The 18,958-nt window shown below is 39.8% G+C and overlaps 1 protein-coding gene across 5 annotated transcripts in view; it reads right to left on the bottom strand.

Annotated features, from left to right (window-relative positions):
- INO80 (INO80 complex ATPase subunit) overlaps positions 1-18,958 on the bottom strand; it is a 69,887-nt gene that overhangs the window by 50,406 nt on the left and 523 nt on the right. The window contains exons 1-9 of one of the 5 annotated variants that reach the window (XM_074909541.1): positions 18,129-18,637; positions 10,921-11,106; positions 9,963-10,129; positions 9,800-9,867; positions 8,229-8,390; positions 6,282-6,402; positions 4,796-5,010; positions 3,059-3,112; positions 1,336-1,539 (exon numbers count right to left, since the gene is read on the bottom strand). In XM_074909541.1, the coding sequence (XP_074765642.1) occupies positions 1,336-1,539; positions 3,059-3,112; positions 4,796-5,010; positions 6,282-6,402; positions 8,229-8,390; positions 9,800-9,867; positions 9,963-10,129; positions 10,921-11,063 (1,134 nt within the window). In that variant the 5' untranslated portion in view covers positions 11,064-11,106; positions 18,129-18,637. Of the gene's footprint in view, positions 1-1,335; positions 1,540-3,058; positions 3,113-4,795; positions 5,011-6,281; positions 6,403-8,228; positions 8,391-9,799; positions 9,868-9,962; positions 10,130-10,920; positions 15,235-15,264; positions 18,638-18,958 lie in introns of those variants that run through there. The other 4 variants (XM_074909542.1, XM_074909543.1, XM_074909540.1 and 1 more) reach the window with 4 other exon arrangements.

The raw sequence follows: 18,958 nt of genomic DNA on the forward strand, positions 1-18,958 counted from the left end.
TGCCACGGGCAGGGACACCTTCCACTAGCCCAGGTTGCCCAAAGCCCCGTCCAACCTGGCCTGGAACACTGCCAGGGAGGGGGCAGCCACAGCTTCTCTGGGCAACCTGTGCCAGTGTCTCACTAAATCTGCCCTCTGTCAGTTTAAAACTGTTACCCCTCATCCTATCCCTATACCCCCTGATCAAGAGTCCCTCCCCACCTTTCCTGTAGCCCCTTTAAGTACTGGAAGGCCATTATAAGGTCTCCCCAGAGCCTTCTCTTCTCCAGGCTGAACCCCCCGAACTATCTCAGCCTGTCCTCACAGGGGAGGTGCTCCAGCCCCCTGATCACGTTTGTGGCCTCCTCTGGACCTGCCTGAGTAGGTCCGTGTCCTTTATACATTGGGGCCCCCAGAGCTGGACACAGCACTGCAGGGGGTTCTCACAAGAGCAGAGTAGAGGGGAAAAATCCCCTCCCTCAACCTGCTGCCCAGGACATGGTTGGCTTTCTGGCTGTGAGCACACATTCCTGGCTCACAGTCAGTTTTCCATCCACTGATACCCCCAAATCCTTCTCCCCAGAGCTGCTCTCAATCCACACATCACCCAGCCTTTATTTGTGCTTGGGATTGCCCTGACCCATGTGCAGGACCTTGCACTTGGTCTTGTTGAACTTCCATGAGGTTTATATGGGCCCACCCACGAGAGGGACACAATAAACAAAAGCATAATTTAAGCATAAAGCTAAACATAAGGTATTCTAAAGATTCAACCTTAGCTCATTACCACACATGTAAGGTTAACAACCACAAATCCACTACAGAGCTTTGACAAGGAAGCTTTTTCTTAAATTCAACCCCTATTACTCTGTAAGGGAGTCCATGAAGCTGTCACTTGGCCAACAAAAAAAGCAATCACAGAAAAATTCTGTGCCTCATACATACAATATCTTTTTACAGCAGGGGAAAAGAAGGCGGGGGGAAGAAAAAGAGGAAAATTCAGTATGAATGGAAAGGTGGCTTGCCTTCTAGACTGAGAACAATGTACAAACCATCACAGAAGGTTGGCCCTTATCAATACTGAGTTATGTCTTTGAGACACATGCTGCTTCTCTAAGCCCTTCCTCCATTTTAGTCACTTATAAACAATTCACACAGTTTGAAGGCTTTTTTTATAACCTCTAGCTAACATTTGAAGAATTACGTAAAGAATTTTAAGATAGCAGAAGGAAGACATGAATTACTGCTGGAACAGAACACATGACTGAATTTCATGGCTTGGATTTAGAAACTCATCTGGTCACTTCTGTGTCTCCTCAACAGATTAATTATCAGCTATCTGTGTTTTTGCTGTACCTCTCTCATCTCCTCATCCAGCTTGCGTTGCTCCAGAGCCTCCTTCTCAGCTCGTTTGCGATGTTCTTTCTCCACTTTTTCATACTTTTTCCAATAGAGAAGCATCTCCTTGGTAAGACGACGTGCCCGTGGTAGAGTTTCCTTACAGTTTTTCTGGGCCTGGATAGCAGCTCGACGGACCTCCCTCATACACTGATGGGCAAGCTAGAGAGAAGTAAGGTTTTGGAAACAGTGGTAAAATGGCAGATTTTAAACAACACCAAATTTAATTATAACCAAGTCTGATCCTTCAGAAGAAGAAAAACTTTACTCAGCAGTAATGTTTCTGAAATGGTGTAATAGAATGTGAACTTCCAAAAACCTCCTGAGATGGTGAAGACAAAACCTGAAGAAAGTTTCAGCATGGCATGGTACTTAAAAGCATTGCTCTGGTGGGGAGATCCTTGAAAGGGACTCAGGAGATCACAGCTCAAGGCCAGACTGCAGCTCTGATTCACCTATTCTAGACACTTTTCTGGGGTTCTTTACTCACTGCTTTAATAAGGCTGCTGCAATAGCAGTATTGGTGGAACACAGTCCCATTCATGTTAAATACACTGAAAAGCAAAGGAGTATCCTATGATTTTTCTACCATCTCAAGAAGGATAATACAACATAATTTTTTCATTCTAGTATAAATATATTAATGCCACTGTCATAACGGTCAAAATTGCTGTGTTTGATGTTTGTGACAGGTTGTTTTCCTCCACTAAAATCTGCATGTCAACAACTCTAACACAGATTTCAAATGATCAAAACAAAAAAAAAAGAAAATTTCCAAACCTCTAAGTCTGCTGCATCACTCACTTGCTAAAATGCAACTTGTGATACCTACAAACACAGTAAACACAGGCTATTTGTCCAGACATCAGAAAGAAATCCAGTCTCTGCTAGCTAAGGAGTACCACAGGAAAGAACTACCTACAGCAAAGTTTCTTAAATATATAAATGTGGGTCCTGTTTACTGCATTCCTTACACAGAAAATGCTCCCTTTCTTCATAATGCATAGACAGAATGGAAAATTTCCTACATCACCTTGTCTCTGATGAAGCCCTATACCTTATTACCTTTACATTAACCTTATAAATGAATTAGACACTTGAGCGTAACACCTGAAAAAATGCTCAGAAAGCCATTACCACCTGTTCCTAAAGTAAAGCCTTCTAGGTAGAGACAATGGCACTTCTTAGAGAAGACTCTGATGACATGAACTCCTTTTTCAATCACTTAAGCAGAAAACAAAGATTTTCAATCTCAGCTCCTATACATATTTATGTAAATGAACACATTTAATATTCCAAGAGCTCCTTTATTTAAGCAAGGATGCTTAAACCAGCAAATTCTAGTTAGTGGATAGATGGGCAGTTCAAAAGCCAACAAAGTGTACCAAAGTCATTAATTTATTGTATCAAAGATCAGTAAATTAAAAATACACAAACTAAATCTTACGAAAGTCAAAAAGATCTCACGAGAAAAGTTCATGACGCTCATCTGTTCCTTATAAAACACACCAAAATGACACATCTAAAAAATGAGAAGCCTTATACTAAATCACAAATTACTTCTCCTATACCACCCTGCTAGCATAGTCAAGTATTGTAAGACACAGAAGAAACATAAAGAGGTTACAGTTTACTTATTTACATCCAGGACACGTTAACAGTGTAAAACAAAGCAACTTACCTTTTTGCTGTTGGTTAGGAAAAGGTTGCGGGCCGAGGCTTTTTGTTTATATGCCTACAAAAGAATATTATCTTAAAATTAGTTACAAGGGTAATGGTTTCACAGTACTTCAAAAGATCACTGTCCAGTCCTCAGCAGATACATGTGCCAATTTCAGTCATGCACACTACTGTATAACTGGGTACAAGTATTTGTAAGTATTTTTTATTTTGACCAAAACAGCTTTTCATCCTTAATTATTGAAGGCATACACAAATGTATTCCAACTCCCGAAGGAAGCATATAAACCAACTCCTTTTTCATGATTGTTTCTTGTAATTACTACTATCACAAAGCAGGGTTCTCCTATTCCACTATTATCACTGAAGTGAACAACAAAAATTTCCACTGTTCCCCAAAAATGTTAAGAATTAATGTAGATCATGTTCTTTATGTGATCAAAACAGTTTTTATCACACTGCACATACTCTTTGCCTGGCTTTTAAGCTTATAAAGGATGATACAGCCATCACTCATATTGAACTGCCTAGAATTCAAAACCTCTTAACTGTGAACTCCACGAAGCAGGTTGTAAGGTCCACTCTGATCACATCTCAGAAAACTAGCAACAGTGAACCCAGCTGCCTATTTCAAACGTTCTATATGATACAAACATGCTTCCCCAGAGAGTTTCTGAAATATGTTTCAAAAAACACACATGCTATCATAATCGAAACACTCATTTCCTGAACTTTATGTAAAACCTAGATACTGGTTTGCTCTGCATTGTTATCCTGTAGATTGGAAGGAGTATCTGCTAGAGTTTACTGTACTATTCATAGAAAAGGGTGGGATAGCCAAATGAAAACAGTGGCAAAGCACTGCACTGATCCACTTAGATATCACTGGTGATAAGAAATTCAACCTACACTTTACTTACAGATTACAGAATATTACAGAATCATCTAGGTTGTAAAAGACCTTGAAGATCATCTTGTCCAACCATTAACCTAACACTGACAGTTCCCAACTACACCATATCCCTCAGTACTATGTCGACCCAACTCTTAAACCTCTCCAGGAGCAGGGACCCTACCACCTCCCTGGGCAGCCCAACAACCCCTTCTGTAAAGAAATGCTTCCTAATATCCAGTCTAAACCTGCCCTGGTGCAACTTGAGGCCATTAGCTCTTGTCCTCTCGCTTGTTACTTGGTTAAAGAGACTCATCCCCAGCTCTCTGCACCCTCCTGTCAGGGAGCTGTAGAGGGCGATGAGGTCTCCCCTCAGCCTCCTCTTCTCCAGACTAAACCCCCCCCAGTTCCCTCAGCCGCTCCCTGTACGACCTGTGCTCCAGACCCTGCACCAGCTCCGTTGCCCTTCTCTGGACACGCTCGAGTCATTCAATGTCCTTTTTGTAGTGAGGGGCCCAAAACTGAACCCAGGAATCGAGGGGCGGCCTCACCAGTGCCGAGTACAGGGGTCAGATCCCTTCCCTGTCCCTGCTGGCCACGCTATTGCTGACACAAGCCAGGATGCCATTGGCCTTCTCGGCCACCTGGGCACACTGCTGGCTCCTGTTCAGCTGGCTGTCAGTCAACACCCCAGGTCCCTCTCTGATAATATCAGTTTGGTTGTTAATGACCACCAGAAAAATCTTATTTCACTATGTTCTGTCAAGTGTCAACTCCCCACCAAGTTAATTTTCTATTTCACTTTCTTGCTGTCATCATAGATCCAGGGCTATTAACCAAGCTCACCTTTGGCAACTCCTTTTTAACAATGCTAAGCCACACTTTCCGCCGACGTGCATTAAGTTGCTCAATAGTCAAATGCTTTTTCTTGGACCCAGGTGGTGGTGTATCATGAGAAAACTTGGCAAAAACTTTGGTCTGGTGATGGTGGCGTCGTGGTGACTCCTCTGAAGAGAGTTCTTCATCCCGTCTCCTCTTTTTCTTTACTTTTTTCAACTTGCCTGCATGGCAACAATGATAATAAAAGTCAATTTATTTTTTTATTTTTGGGATACATTTAGTCAGGTATCTTTCCTGAGTAAAATATCCTAGTCAATTTATGTGTGGAACCAACAAAAAAGTCAAACTCATCCATGTTTGCCAGTTCTGGTACCACCTGTTTATCATTTTACATATTCCCTCATTACTTTATAACAGAAATATTTTCCTATTTAATTTTTCCACCCAGGGAAACATGTCTTCGGAATTATAATGTCTGGGACTTGGTGTGATGTTTGTTGCTCTGTGGTAAAAATCTACTTAAAGACATGTAAAGGTAAGACATTTAAAGGTAACTACATTAGCATTTGGTAGGGTAAGTCTCAAACCAAACTTCTCAGCAGTTGAAAAAGATTGGCATATTATCATGTATTACAGATACTAGCTTTCAGAGGAAACTGACACTCGTATCAGATATTAAAAATATTCTTTGTGAGTACACAAAATCATGGATGCTGCAAGATTAGTGGAGAAAAAAAATACACTGTTAAAGGAACTTGCAGAAAGATAGGAAGGAAGGAAGCCCAAAATAGCCCCCTTAAAACACAGCTCAAACTTAAGTACTTGCACTAGAGAGAATTCACCTTATGCTGACAGTTCATACACTTCTCTTCCTGCTTCCTTACAGATTTACAGCTGCTGCCAGCTCAATCAAGAAAGGAAACTGTACTTCCTGGCAAACATGCATCTGAGAAACTCCAGCTGAGAGGTTACAGAAGTAATTCTATTTTAACTCACATTGGACATCAATTCTGAGTTCACTCTAATTTCCAGAAAACATTTTCACTCCCTATCATTTCTTGTTCACTACAATTACATATGCAGGAGTTAAGTGCAGCAGGTACCAGACAAGTTCTTACATTTTTCAAGGAACTACCATGTTTTCAAAAAACTCCGAGTAAATGGACCATGATATGCAATGGTATTTATGGATTCTGAAGCAATGATTAAAGCTACAAGGTACTTACTGCATAACTCTAACTTCTAGATTCAGAGGTCCACAAAGAAAATCTAAAGCCACGAACTCTCAATTCACACACCTTTTTTTCACTCTAGCTTTCTAGAAGCCAGAAGATAAAACACAATATTTTCTGAAGATTTTTTCTTTGACAGAACCGGGTATTTCTACGAAAAACCCAAAAGTTCTGAATATTTATGTTTATTCAAAGGAAATAATGTAGGAAAGAAGTTTAATCACAGCAGCCATTTAAAAACACAAGGCAAGTGACTTTACCTTTTAATTTTTTCTCTTCTTTAAACTTCTTTTTCTTGGGCCCTAGCAGGTGGCGCTGCTGCTCGTAGTAAGGATCGTGTGTAGACAGCAGTCCTGCACTGTAGTACTGATACTGCTGCAACTGGAGTGGACACAAATGAGCACAGGTACAGGAAAACAGAGAGAGCAGATAACAGAGATAGCAGTAAACAAGTTCAGATCTTGATCATAAGTAAGATATCAGAAAACATGCACTTCTCCATATTTAGCATAGTTATTAAGGATCATAGCGTCCAAAGTGAAACCACTGCTCCCAGAGGTGGCCTCCAAGTTCTACACAGGGAGCCAAGCCCACCTGGTTAAGGAAGATGGGAAGAGCAGGCAGTGAAGCTTACAGTTTCAAAACACACTGCTCTATCTCTTCCATAGGGGTGCTGCCCAGACAGACAGCGCTTTACATGAAGTGGTCCAATTACAGACCTCCTATTTATTTTGCTTGCATTCCCAAATTACACGCGTGTTTTATCGTATCATTCCAAAGGATGTAAAAGGATGGGTTTAGATAAAAGGCGTTTAAAAGATTTCCACAAGGACAAACAACTTGGAACATTCAGATTGTCAAGTAAAAATATAGCGGCCTCTGCACTTTTTCCCCAAATTACCAAAAAAGTCAGTACATTCCAAGCATTATTCAACTGAAATATTAAAGAACTATATACAGATTATGTATAAACAGGCAAATTAAAGATAGTACAGGGCAGAAATCAACTTTTTAAAACCTATGCACACTAATAAGTTAATAAAAGATTTCTGAAAGGTAAGAACATCAGCATAAACAAGTTTTTTTGGACAGATGTGTTTCCCCCCTCATAACTGTGTACTGCTGATCTGACAATACCCTGGTTATTTTCACTGGATATTATTTCTTACTAGTCTGAAAATAAATATTTGTGTAAATTCTAACTGAAGTTATGATCTGTGTAAAAAATTTGGTGTATGAATATTTGTGTAGTTATGTAATATTTCAAGAAGCTAACACAATCTCAGTTTAGAACCTAACAAGTAAACAAAGGAAAGAAGTGAACAGAAGCAAAGACCTGGGTGCGAAAATATTTCTTCACTCTTCTGGAGAAATTTCAAAGGCATATGAAACAAGAAGACAAATTTTAATTTCAGACCCATCCTCTGATAGCAGAATAGGATGACTTCCTTCATCTGAGACTACTTTCTGGTACAATTCAAAACAGCAATGAAAATTTCTCCAAAATCCCTTATAATTTGAAGAAATATATTATTAGCAGAATCAAAACAGTAATTGAATTTGGTCTAACATTAAGAAAAATGCAGAAATGTGGCAGACTATTTTCTTATGAGAAGGAAAAAAAAGAGATTAGAAGAAAATTAAAAAAAAAAAAAGAAAGGTAAGAAAGGAAAAAAGGAAGTCAAGTAAAACCCCAAAGAATGACAGAAAATGACAAGGAAGAAAACTAGGAACTTTCAAGAAGTAAACATCATCTTACTACTTGTCACCTCAATGATGATGCAAATATACTGCTTTAGGTTTAAATAATACAGTTTTAGTCTTAAACAGCAGCTACTGCCTGTATTAGAATTTAATCCACAGCACCTTATTTTTCATATATATTACCCAAATCTTGCACTCTAGCACCCTATAGTTGCTCTAATGACTGGGACAGTGTTGTGGAAGCCATATATAACACATGTGCCAGTACCAGCTACATAAATTATTGACAGATTCTCAACATTACACATCAACAGCTTTTCAGTCTGAATGTAATTATGTAACCCTTGTCTGAAACTGATGTTAAGATTGTTCTACGTCTACCAAACAATAGAATACTTTTGAGTCCACAAAATATTATGGTTTTTGATAAAAATGGAAGAGCAGTTAAGAGAGTTAAAAGAAAGAATAAAAATTACGGTGATGTAAAAACTCTGGATTTTTACCTCTTTGTCTTTGCTATATTTACTTTGATGCAGTTTCTTATATTTGTGTAATCGCAGCATATTGTGAAGTTCCTCCCTTGAAAGAGAAAATTCTTCTTCCTCCTCTCCATCCTCATCACTTGGCGAATCTGTGTCACTGGAGTCATCACTCAGGAGGATACTCTTAACAAGAATAAATGGAAACTCATTTAACAATCTCAAGTCCCTATACTGAATTGCTTATTTGCTCAAAGCACTCTTTAACCTTTACCTATTAAAGGACTGTGGGACTGGCCCAACTACAATACTTAGCATTTACAAAGTGTCTTCCATCTGAAACTCCTCAAATGGAAAACAAGTTTTCTGAGGTACAGTGCTGTGCAGTACTGAATGCAATAAACGCTTTCTGATTTGGGAGGAGGCAGTTTTCTGTTAGTTTGGTGATAGTTAAGTCACTTTGGAATCCAGCAGTGAGAAAATCCAGGATACCATCAGGGGAATTCTGTGATGTATGGTTGCAGGTGCTTTCCTATCCCATTTATAGTTCATCCTGCTATTCTACCACTTCCACTTGCATCAGCTGCAGCAGGTTGGGCTCGTCTGACCTCTCGGCAACCTGCTTTTACTAAGTAGAGAAAGCTACAGTACAATAAAAATGCAAAGATGGCATAAAGCCACCATTCCACTCTCTCCTTCCATCCTCATTTGGACCTTGTAATGCGCTCAGACAGAAATTTTCAGCTAAGACCCAAATGTCCATTTAATATATTTCATAATACATCATTTTAACTTGGACAGTGTACTAAAATTACTTCAAGTTTCTGAATGTATATTAATTGTGAAATTTAACTAAAATGCTGCTGCTCACCAAAACTGAAACACCTACTTGTCCATTTTGCTACATGAAAATGAAAGATACAAAATTCTACTTTATTCTACCCAAAGTCTAATATAATATTCATTATCAACTATCACATACTCTTCCTTCTTTCCATTTCCAAGATGAGAAGCCTCTGTAGAATGTGTTTTTTTTCCTCTGCTAAGTGTTTTTTCTTAATGCAAAAAAGAAAATCCCAAAAAAACCCCATTCCTTTTCTTCTTCACAAGGGACACTAGCTCAAGTTACCTCAAAAGAAAAGTGCAGCAAACAGCGAGCCAATATAGAACAAGACTGAAGGATTCATCTGGAGCCCTCTTTTCAGCAACACAAGATATTACCACATCTCTGTATCACCTTATGTCTCTTTTTCAGTGTAAGATTTTGTATCAATCAAATTGCATCACATTATTTAGGGCAGCACTTAAAACACATAGTCTAGCTTTCTGAGCTTTCGGTAGTACACGTAAAGCAGAATTAAACAAGACTACTGAGATGACAAATTTACTGTAAACAGTGTATTTGGGAATTGTATTTGTGATAATTTGTGATAATGCTCTGACTGGCGCTCAACTTATTTTCTTCTTGCCACCCGCTTCCTTCCATGTTTCTACACCATGATCTACACCAGATGACAAGATGGAATCGCTCACCACCATCTACAGGGTATCTAATGGAACTTCATAATGGCTGTATTTCTTTCCAATATTCTTACCTTCAGCCACTTTCTGCTCTTCTTCAGTTTGGAAAAGTTATACATGCTCCCTTTTTCAGACTTTGGTTCTGTTTAGAAGAAAAAAAAAGACAACCTCTCAAGAAATAATACTTTTTCCAGCTTTTCCCAAAGAAAGCAGAGATTCAACCTAGCGCATGCCTACCTGGCTCCAGTACTCCATTCAGGGAATGCGTGTTCAGCATCCCAGAATTCCCTGCTCCAGAAGACTCCCCAAGCAAAGAGTTTGGAGGTTCTTCCTTAACTTGCATCAGGGGATCCCCAGACTGAGGCAGCAAAGGATTGTCATCCAATCCATCTTCACTTTCATCGCTGCAAGAAGATACATAATATAGTGACGGTGAAATTAAAATATTCGGAAGAGGAGATGCCCATGCAACTTTCTTACATGTGGTCATTTGCCTAAATGTTTGAGAATTGAGACAGCTTTAGATGTAATTTTACACAGTAGAAATATTGCTGTTAATACTTTCCTGTTAACTCCTCAGCAAGTATCTGAGAAGTATGAACCAAGCAAGAAACTAGTATCAAGTCAAACTAAAGCAAATTACCATCATCCTCAGCACTACCGTGCATGTACAAGCTATACATTTTCTACACCTTGTGTGGATCTTACTACATGCTTGTAAATATACGTATTATCTATTAACCATACAGTTATCAGTTCTGTAACTCTACAATTCCAAAACACTGATGAAAGTAAATGCAAATTGGTTTTGGACAGAAATGGACCTTGATGACTCACTTTTCATTGCTACACCTTACTTACATATACATTCTGCATCTGACAACAATCTTTGCATTTAATTTACTGACTATATCCCTGAAAAAATCAACTTATGCTTCTTCATTCTACTTTTTACAGACAAAAAAAGTTTTGGCCACTCAGCTACAAAAAAGACCTTTCAAACATCATGCTAATTTGTGTGTACACACTGAATTTTCAGTGTGAGCTAAGAGAAGCACAGCCCAAAATCTGAAGAGAACAGTTTACAATGAGTAAGTTGCTACTAAATCCTTAATATGATGTTGACTGGGAACAACATAATAAAAATGCATCTTTTTTTTGCATTCTCAAGGGAAAATGGAAAAGGTTTTGGTACCTGGATATACTCCTGTTAAAGATGGCAGATGTCTGTCGTAGAAACTGATCCAGTTGCAGAGCTTTCTCCAGATATTGAAGATAAAGGGGTTTTGCCAGCTCTGAGCAGCTGCCATCCTCCCTGGCACCCAGCTCTGAGGCCATAGAACAAACTTCTCCTCATGCACAGGTGCCTCTGAACACACAGCTGTTAAAAAGAAACAACAGTCACCACCAAATCGGCACCCTACACCAAATGTTACTATTTCACAGAACACGTAACTGAGGCAGTTCTGGGCAAAAAGCTTAGGCTGCAGTTAGTAAGTATATTAAACAAACAAACAGAAATTCACACTAAACACCAAAATATTACCATAGCTTGGTTTTCTGTTTTATGATTTGGTGGATGCTGTTTGATAGGAATGAGCACTGCACTGACGTAGTATGATAAACCAAGTGATGACAGAGAAATGCAAACTACAATGAAGCCAGTCCTTGAACATCTAAAGTAATTTCAACTCTAAAGATAACATGTTTAGCTCTGAACAGAGGGCAGCTGTGCACCATGAAACTTGAATGGAAATAATTAAATTATCATTCTTAAGTTGAATCATCTATATAAACTTAGTCCAAGAAGGAAGAACTCCTGAAAATATTCTGGTCTTCCCACTCAGTTCCCACCTGTAGTCTGCAGGATAGCTGTAAGACTTTTCATTTACTTTAAAGCAATGCTACTCTTACAGCACTCAGACATACTGTTACCTGTTGACAAACAAGCTGCAAACACCTGACCAAAACCACTTCCATTCTCAAATTCGTTATCTTTATTGAAGAAGTAACACATAATTAGCAATCTAGATACTTTTTATATTTACAAATTTAAAGTATAGTCTAGCTTGATTTTTTCAACTAGTAAAAACAGCCTGCCTGATTTTAATTTATTATCAGAATATTTTAATTTATTATATTATCAGAATTTACATTCTTAAAAAAAACCCCAATATTTGCCTAATATGTACTTTAATAACAAAGCTATCAAAACATTTTATTGTTCTGCCAACTGCCATTTTATTTTCCTTCAACTACAAAAGATGTCCTAACAGCTGTAACAGTCATACCTCTGTCAACTGGAATTCTGTTTTTCTTCGATTATAAAGGATGCCATCATTGTTATAATTATAAAGATAATTTAAAACTATTTCCAAAGCCACAGTTGTCACTGTATGAAGTGCTGTTAATACCCTGAATATGATAATACTTACTGATAAATAAATGCGTAAAGCTTTTGCTTCTGGTGGAGGACAAAAATAAAACCAGTCAGTTTTTAAAAGACTTAGACTAACTGTTCCGCTGAAGGATTCTCTGGTTTCTATCACTTCTTAAAAATACTACAAAACCTGAAGCAAGCTTCTCATTAATTTACTGCAACACATTTTATATTTGTTCAATTATTAAATTGTTAATGACTGAATTGTTTTAGGCTTATGTAAGTGAAAACACAGATTGAGTATCTGGTCTTCAGATTGTTCTCTTCACGTATACAGTCCGAAAACCAGGAGGTAACTTTTTCTAAGTCTTTTACCCTCAAAAATTACAGAACAGATTCAGAACTTCTGAAGTTACAAAAAACTATAAGTGATCATCACCTTGAGACTAACGGCTGTGCTTGAACAAGAACAAATTTTATTATTTCTTAAGGAACACCTAGCCTTGAATTAACATCTTTACCCATACACAATAAACAACATGCCAGAAATCATTAGATGGGATAACAGGCCTAATTTTAAAATTATTTTTAGACTGAAGCTATCTACATTCAACTTTATATATGCTAGATCTTCATACACCTTACAGCAATGGAATGATTGACCTCTGTTACCGAATACCCATTTCCAGCAGAAGTTAACAGACAGAACAAGGAACCTGAAAGCTTTCCCTATGATAAGGGCATTAAATTTCAATTTTTCAAAAAAACTTTCATTTACATACATCATATTGCTTAACAGCCATCTGAAAAAAAAACACCCTAAAATCAAAAACTGTCTTCCAAGAAAGTAAAAGTGGTTAGAAAATGAGAGGAAACATGAAACTTCAGGAAATGAAATCATTCAGGAGATAGAAAAGGACACCAAGAAGGTGAAAGTGGTTTTCCTTCAGATCACCAATAAAAATGATCTATATTACAGGAGTAAGATTCAATCCCTAGTATCATGCCAGAAAAAGTACAGTGATCCCTTTTACCACTCCATTTCAAAGTGTATCTGTCAACAAGAACATGTGTTACATTAACGCGGTATTATTTTACTTTCCCAAGCAAAATGTTATGTGGAACCACCGTTTAATGATTTTACTCACAACCACAAGGCATCTTGCACCTGTCTGCTCTTTGTGGAAAACCTCCTTCCCAAAACACAACATTTAGTGGCACTGTCTGTTCTCGAGACACTGCAGGAAAGAAATGTGCTCCAATGGGCACGAAGCACACAGGACTTTATCAGGATGCACCGCCTCCAAGGAAGGTAACAAACCAAATGTCCTCTTTTGCACCCCAGTGACCCTTGCCCTCACAAAACTATACAAGCTTAAACAACAAAATAAAAGGGAAAGAATTAAGATCGATTTGAGGCCAAGTTTTTAATTGCAGGACAGCAAACAGGCCAGAGACAAACCAAACACAATCGTATTCCTGATCTAAAATGAGTAACTGGATACTTTTCCAGCTGCCCAGACACACCTGCCTAAGCGCTGGTCTACATGGATCCACCAGACCGGAGCAGCGCCCCTGCCCAACAGGCAAGGGGGCTCGTCTGGCTCTGAGTTCTGCTGAGAACTCAGCAGAAGACTATTTCTTTACTTGTAAGATATGACCCTATGTAAAGAAGATGCTATCAGATGTGTTTAGCAGTTCGAAAAACTATGACATTTTCGCAGAAGTGGCTCATTGCTACTGCACAGAGTTCCCAGGCCCATGTGGAAACAAGTGATAACACCCTCTGTGTGCAATGACTGCAGTAACTGTGAAGAGGAGGTTTCATCCCGTAGTTTAATACATTAATTGCCCTTGCTGTGTACACTTCGCGAAGCGTGTACATTTAGCCCGTGTACAGGCTAAGTACCTGTCTTATCCGTACTTGTTTCAGACGTATATGTTCTTAACTATTACTTCCCAGATCATGAAACCTTACATTTCTGCATTTAATAAAGTCCTTCTTGTGCTGACAGAGTGTAAGTACTCTGCATTTCACCTGTACAAAATTACATGCTTTTGCTTGTCTTCCTATTTCAGTTGTCCCATGAGGCTCCTGTACATATAAAGTTAATTACTCTCATCTTCCAAACAGTTACTCGTCTGCATCCCACTTACTGAATAAACAAATAAACACAGGAGAGCTTAACAATATTCTTAAATGTAACAAATTCAATAAGTGTTACACAGGCATACTGAATAGAGAAGAGCTCAACCACTGAATTCAGCCTTTCATGTATTTGTATGTTAAAAGTCACACAGCGCTTCTCTGCTGATCAAAGTAATAATACAGAAAGCTAACTGACAGATACTTCTTTATTCTTTTGTTCCCACTTTCTGTTTTAACAAATAAAGACTTCCAATGGCAAAAAACACTTGAATACAGAGGTGAGAGAAGAACAAGCGAGAGGCACACAACAGCCTGATCCACTACAGCAGGTGACAGTGTTCGAGACATAATCCAAGACACTGCTTCAGTGGATTTACTTGGTGATTACATTCATTCCACTTTTTGCTATTTTTGAAACAAATCTATCCTTCTGCCTACTCAGTTTAAGGAATATTGCAGAAATACACATTTTTGAAATGTTTTCTTTACTGATGGTAACATTTAGGTAATTACTCATGTGTTACAGGTGGTAAAATGACTGGATGCTACAGAGTAATCCTTCTGCCATCATGACTTTCTTACTGATACGCTCCGATTTTTTGCTGTTTCACTACCAAATTCAGTAGTTATTTGCTTTTTCCCTTCATCTCCCCTAGAGTTTTAACAGTTTAGAAAACTGGCATTTGGAAGTAAATAGCTGCTGCACTGCCTGGCTGGCTCTCTAAACCCTGTAACATTCTTACTTTATCAGAAGCCCACACTGAAGCCATTTAATTGAACGATGTGGCCCTCTGAATTATTAAAAGCACACATAAAATACCATCAGCAGAATCTGAATTTAGAGGGTTTTATATATATATATATACACACACACTTCATACAAATAACCTTCATAATCACATACATATTTTTAAAGGGCTAAGTTCAGTTCTGAAGAAGCCTTCCTTATCCTGTTTAAAATCACATTGCTTAGTTCAATGTTAATGTAGGGGTGGGGTTTCTTCACTCACTCTGTTTTCTCAAGTCTGCCCATTACAAGGTCTAGTCAGTAAGTAAACACCCAGCACTGGAGAAGTATCCTCCAAGGACGTCCTCAGAGAGTAGAGTTATGTTTTATAACAAGGTTTCTAAGTTTTATACCCACAGACCCGCACCAACCACACAGCAAAAACACCACTCTCATGAAGCAGTTTAGCTTTCAAAGTAAATTCTCCCAGTTTAATCAAATAGCCAGTAGCTATTACTGAATGAAGTTCAACAAGTTTTTGCTACCGATACCAATCTAAAGCAGGAGCCCCATAAGTGGCAAGCACACAGTTCAGCACTTGTGCCTAGCTGCAAACTAGAAAGGATTTGCTTTGTATGGCTGTATTGAAACAGTACTTTTTCCTCCAGGAGTTTCTTGTTTTTCTTTTTTTCCCCTTCAGTCGCTGGCATCTCTACACCTCAGGCAAGGCCCAGAGGATTACTTTTTCTTTTCTTTATGCCTAACATCATAGTAAATAATGGTAACAACTACACTCCTAGCTGAGGGCACGCACACAAACACAAGCTGCCATGGAGGTAAAAGGTACAACACAGCAGCTAATCCACAGTACCTCCTCTTAGCCTATGACAAACGCAAGGCAAATCAGGGAGGCAAAACTAATTCAAACAGTCTCACCTGCACACAGTAAGTGCATGTATATGAAGTGTTACAGCTGACAAGTGAGCACACTTATTTGTTCAAATGTTTCAGTCCACAAAAGCAGAGGTCCTTACCTCTCCTCCATCCAACCAGTGTAAGCACACTGACAAAACATTCAAGGGGACAAAAACCTGAAATCCCAGTTGACACACAGGAAGTATGTGTTCCTCCTATCTCTATTTACAGCACTGAAAGTTTTATCCATAAAGCAGGATTAAAAACTGGGAGCAAGAATACAAACTTCTATGCTATCTTAGTTCCCTCACCATTTTAGCAGTTTTCTGTTTTTTCCACACATGTTTTTTTCATGCTTTGAGTTTTGGCACCAACTTATTAAGAGAGACTTTTCCAAAGTGACACAAACACCTAATATATTTTTTTTTCTTGAAGAAATTTACAATTGAGACATACGACTCATCAAAATAGCAGAATCCTGTCAGAATTTCCTGTAGTAACATCTTCAGAATAACCCCTGACACAAACATACATATCCACACAGAAAATTAAGTCAAAATGTATTTGGAAAACTTACATTAGTACAGTAGTACCAGTCAGGTAGATTTTTGTCAGATTTCTTTCTAAGCATATAATCTCCAATACAGACAATTGTGGTGGCATAAAAAACCTAAAGAGGTATTTCGCTTGGAGAATTACACGCTCTTCTTTCCCCTCTCAAATTTTAGCTTGCTTTGATAAATGTTAGTTACACTGACAACCAATTTCCAGAGTACATTATATGCCAGGTCTTAAAGCAAAACATAATCTGCATACAGTCTTTTTAATGGCATTGTCTTAAATATAAATGACACAGAAGAGATTATTGCTTTTTAAAAAGCAGATAGGAGGATTTTCATACGAACCTGAAGCCCTCAGTCTCCACTACACTCAAGTTGAATAAAAGACAGGTATGTACAACTGAAATATGAGTTCACATCATTTCAGTTTGAAATTAAAAAGAAGCCATTCTGACCACTTTTTCTGAGTAATGAAATCTAGCTAAAACTAGATACTGTCCTATATACAGTAATTTACTTCACTGGTTTGCTTTTGTGGTAAGGTTTTATATTGTTTTCCAAGGAATGAGACAGCATTTCATTGATCTTTGTTCCACCTTTTAATTGCTTATAAATACAGAGAAGAAGAACCAGTAGGGCATAGGTTCCAAATTTTTGAGTTGCTGAAATAATAGTCACAGATAGGGCCTAATTTATTATGAGAAATAAAAAAAAGCTATACAGCTCTACAAGCATGTACATAAGTAGAAACCAGAACACCTTAAAACACAGCAAACACAAAAGCTGGCATGTCACAGCTCTGCTTCCATGTTTAAACTAGCAGAAAAACAAATCTCTTTAATTGTTCAGTTAGAGTATGTCTTGTCCCAAAGGGCAGTTAACAGTATTTATGGCCACCTCTGACGACACATCCATACTCTCCACTCTACAAAACAGCGCCAACTGTTACCCTCACACATTGCCACTGCTGCTTCACCCCTTCTCTCTGTGTACACAAAATACAAACTGCATGCATGTTTTTGGTTTTGTTTGGTTTTTACTCCCTCCAGCCAGACCACGAAAAGGGAACTATGTCCAAGAAAGCTCTAAGAGGACCCTTTTCTTTTTGCCATCTAAAACAACTCCTAGCATGTAATTTAGCTTGTCAAATAGCAGGCTTATGACAGAATTTACAGCTTATTACGTTATACCCAAACGGAACAAAACTTGCTCATTTAAGCCATCAAGAAACGCAAGGCAGTATTTTAAGCAACTTTAACCATATATGTGTGAAAGATGGACTAGAGAATTACAGGAAATGTCCTTAAACACTGGGAAAGGGTTCACAGCTAAAGTCCTATTTCTTGTACTTTTCCCTCACTATCTTACGGACCTCTGATGCCATGAGGTACTCTTCTACACACACGTTAAAGGAATGACAACACAAATATACCATTTCCGATTCGTGTAAATTAAGAGTTGACAGTTGGTCGCACACAGGCATATCAGATATGCTGTACAAATCCATACAGCACAGTTGTCCGTATGAAAGAAAACTAAAAGTCTATTAACAAACATAAAGACATTTCACTACGAAAAAGGAACTTGACTTGCACCATTTTCTTCCTACAACGAAGAAAAGAACCTAAAGGAATTTATTATCATCTACAACACTGCGGAGAGGGAAACTTACCACACAAGATCAGCAACGGGGTAACAGAAAGAAGGGATAATGTTAAATAATGCCACTCACAGCAGAAATTCTATTAGGCTATGTATTTGCAGCGAAACGGGATTAGACTATGCCACAGCTTTAAAGAGGTATTTTCTAGCGTACGTATACACCAGTGCAAACGTAACATTCAACCACGGTTTATGTACACTCTTCACCAAGGAGAACACCGGGTCGGCACGCCGACCCCTCCCCGCGGGTGCTGGTCGCTGCTGGGACGGGCCCCGGCGCTCGCCAAGCCAGGCGCAGCCAGGAAGCAGCAGCCTGCTCCGAGGAGAAGCCTCCGCGGGCTAAGGGCAGCGTTGCATCATGCGGCCGGGAGGCGCGGAGGGCTGCCCGCGCCGCCCTGCCCTTGTCAGCCGGGGGCAGCTACAGGCCGCAGCCTGACACCTCCACACCCGGCCCCGGCGGGGAGGGGACGGTGCCCCCGCACCCGCGCGGCGGCGCCGCCCCCGGGAGGCCGGAGGGGCCCGGCCCGGCCCGCACGAAGCGGCTGCGCTGCCCGGGACGCGGCTCCGGCCCGGCCCCTCCCGCGCCGCCGCCCTCGCTGCGCGGCACGGCGCCCCCCCCCCCCCCCCCGCGCACGCGCCACCGCCCCCCGCGCGCACGTGCGCCCGCAGGTGCACGGCGGCGGCACCCCTGCCAACACCCCCCCGCCGCCGCCGCCACCACCACCCCCCCAACCCCGGCCCGGGCCCGCCGCCGCCGCCTCCCCCCCGGCGTCTAGCCCGGCGGCCGCTCCGCTCCGCGGCGGGCGGGGGGAGGCGGATCCCGCGCCGGTATATCGGGGC

The sequence above is a fragment of the Athene noctua genome, chromosome 6 (assembly GCF_965140245.1).
Source record: "Athene noctua chromosome 6, bAthNoc1.hap1.1, whole genome shotgun sequence".
Taxonomy (NCBI): domain Eukaryota; kingdom Metazoa; phylum Chordata; class Aves; order Strigiformes; family Strigidae; genus Athene; species Athene noctua.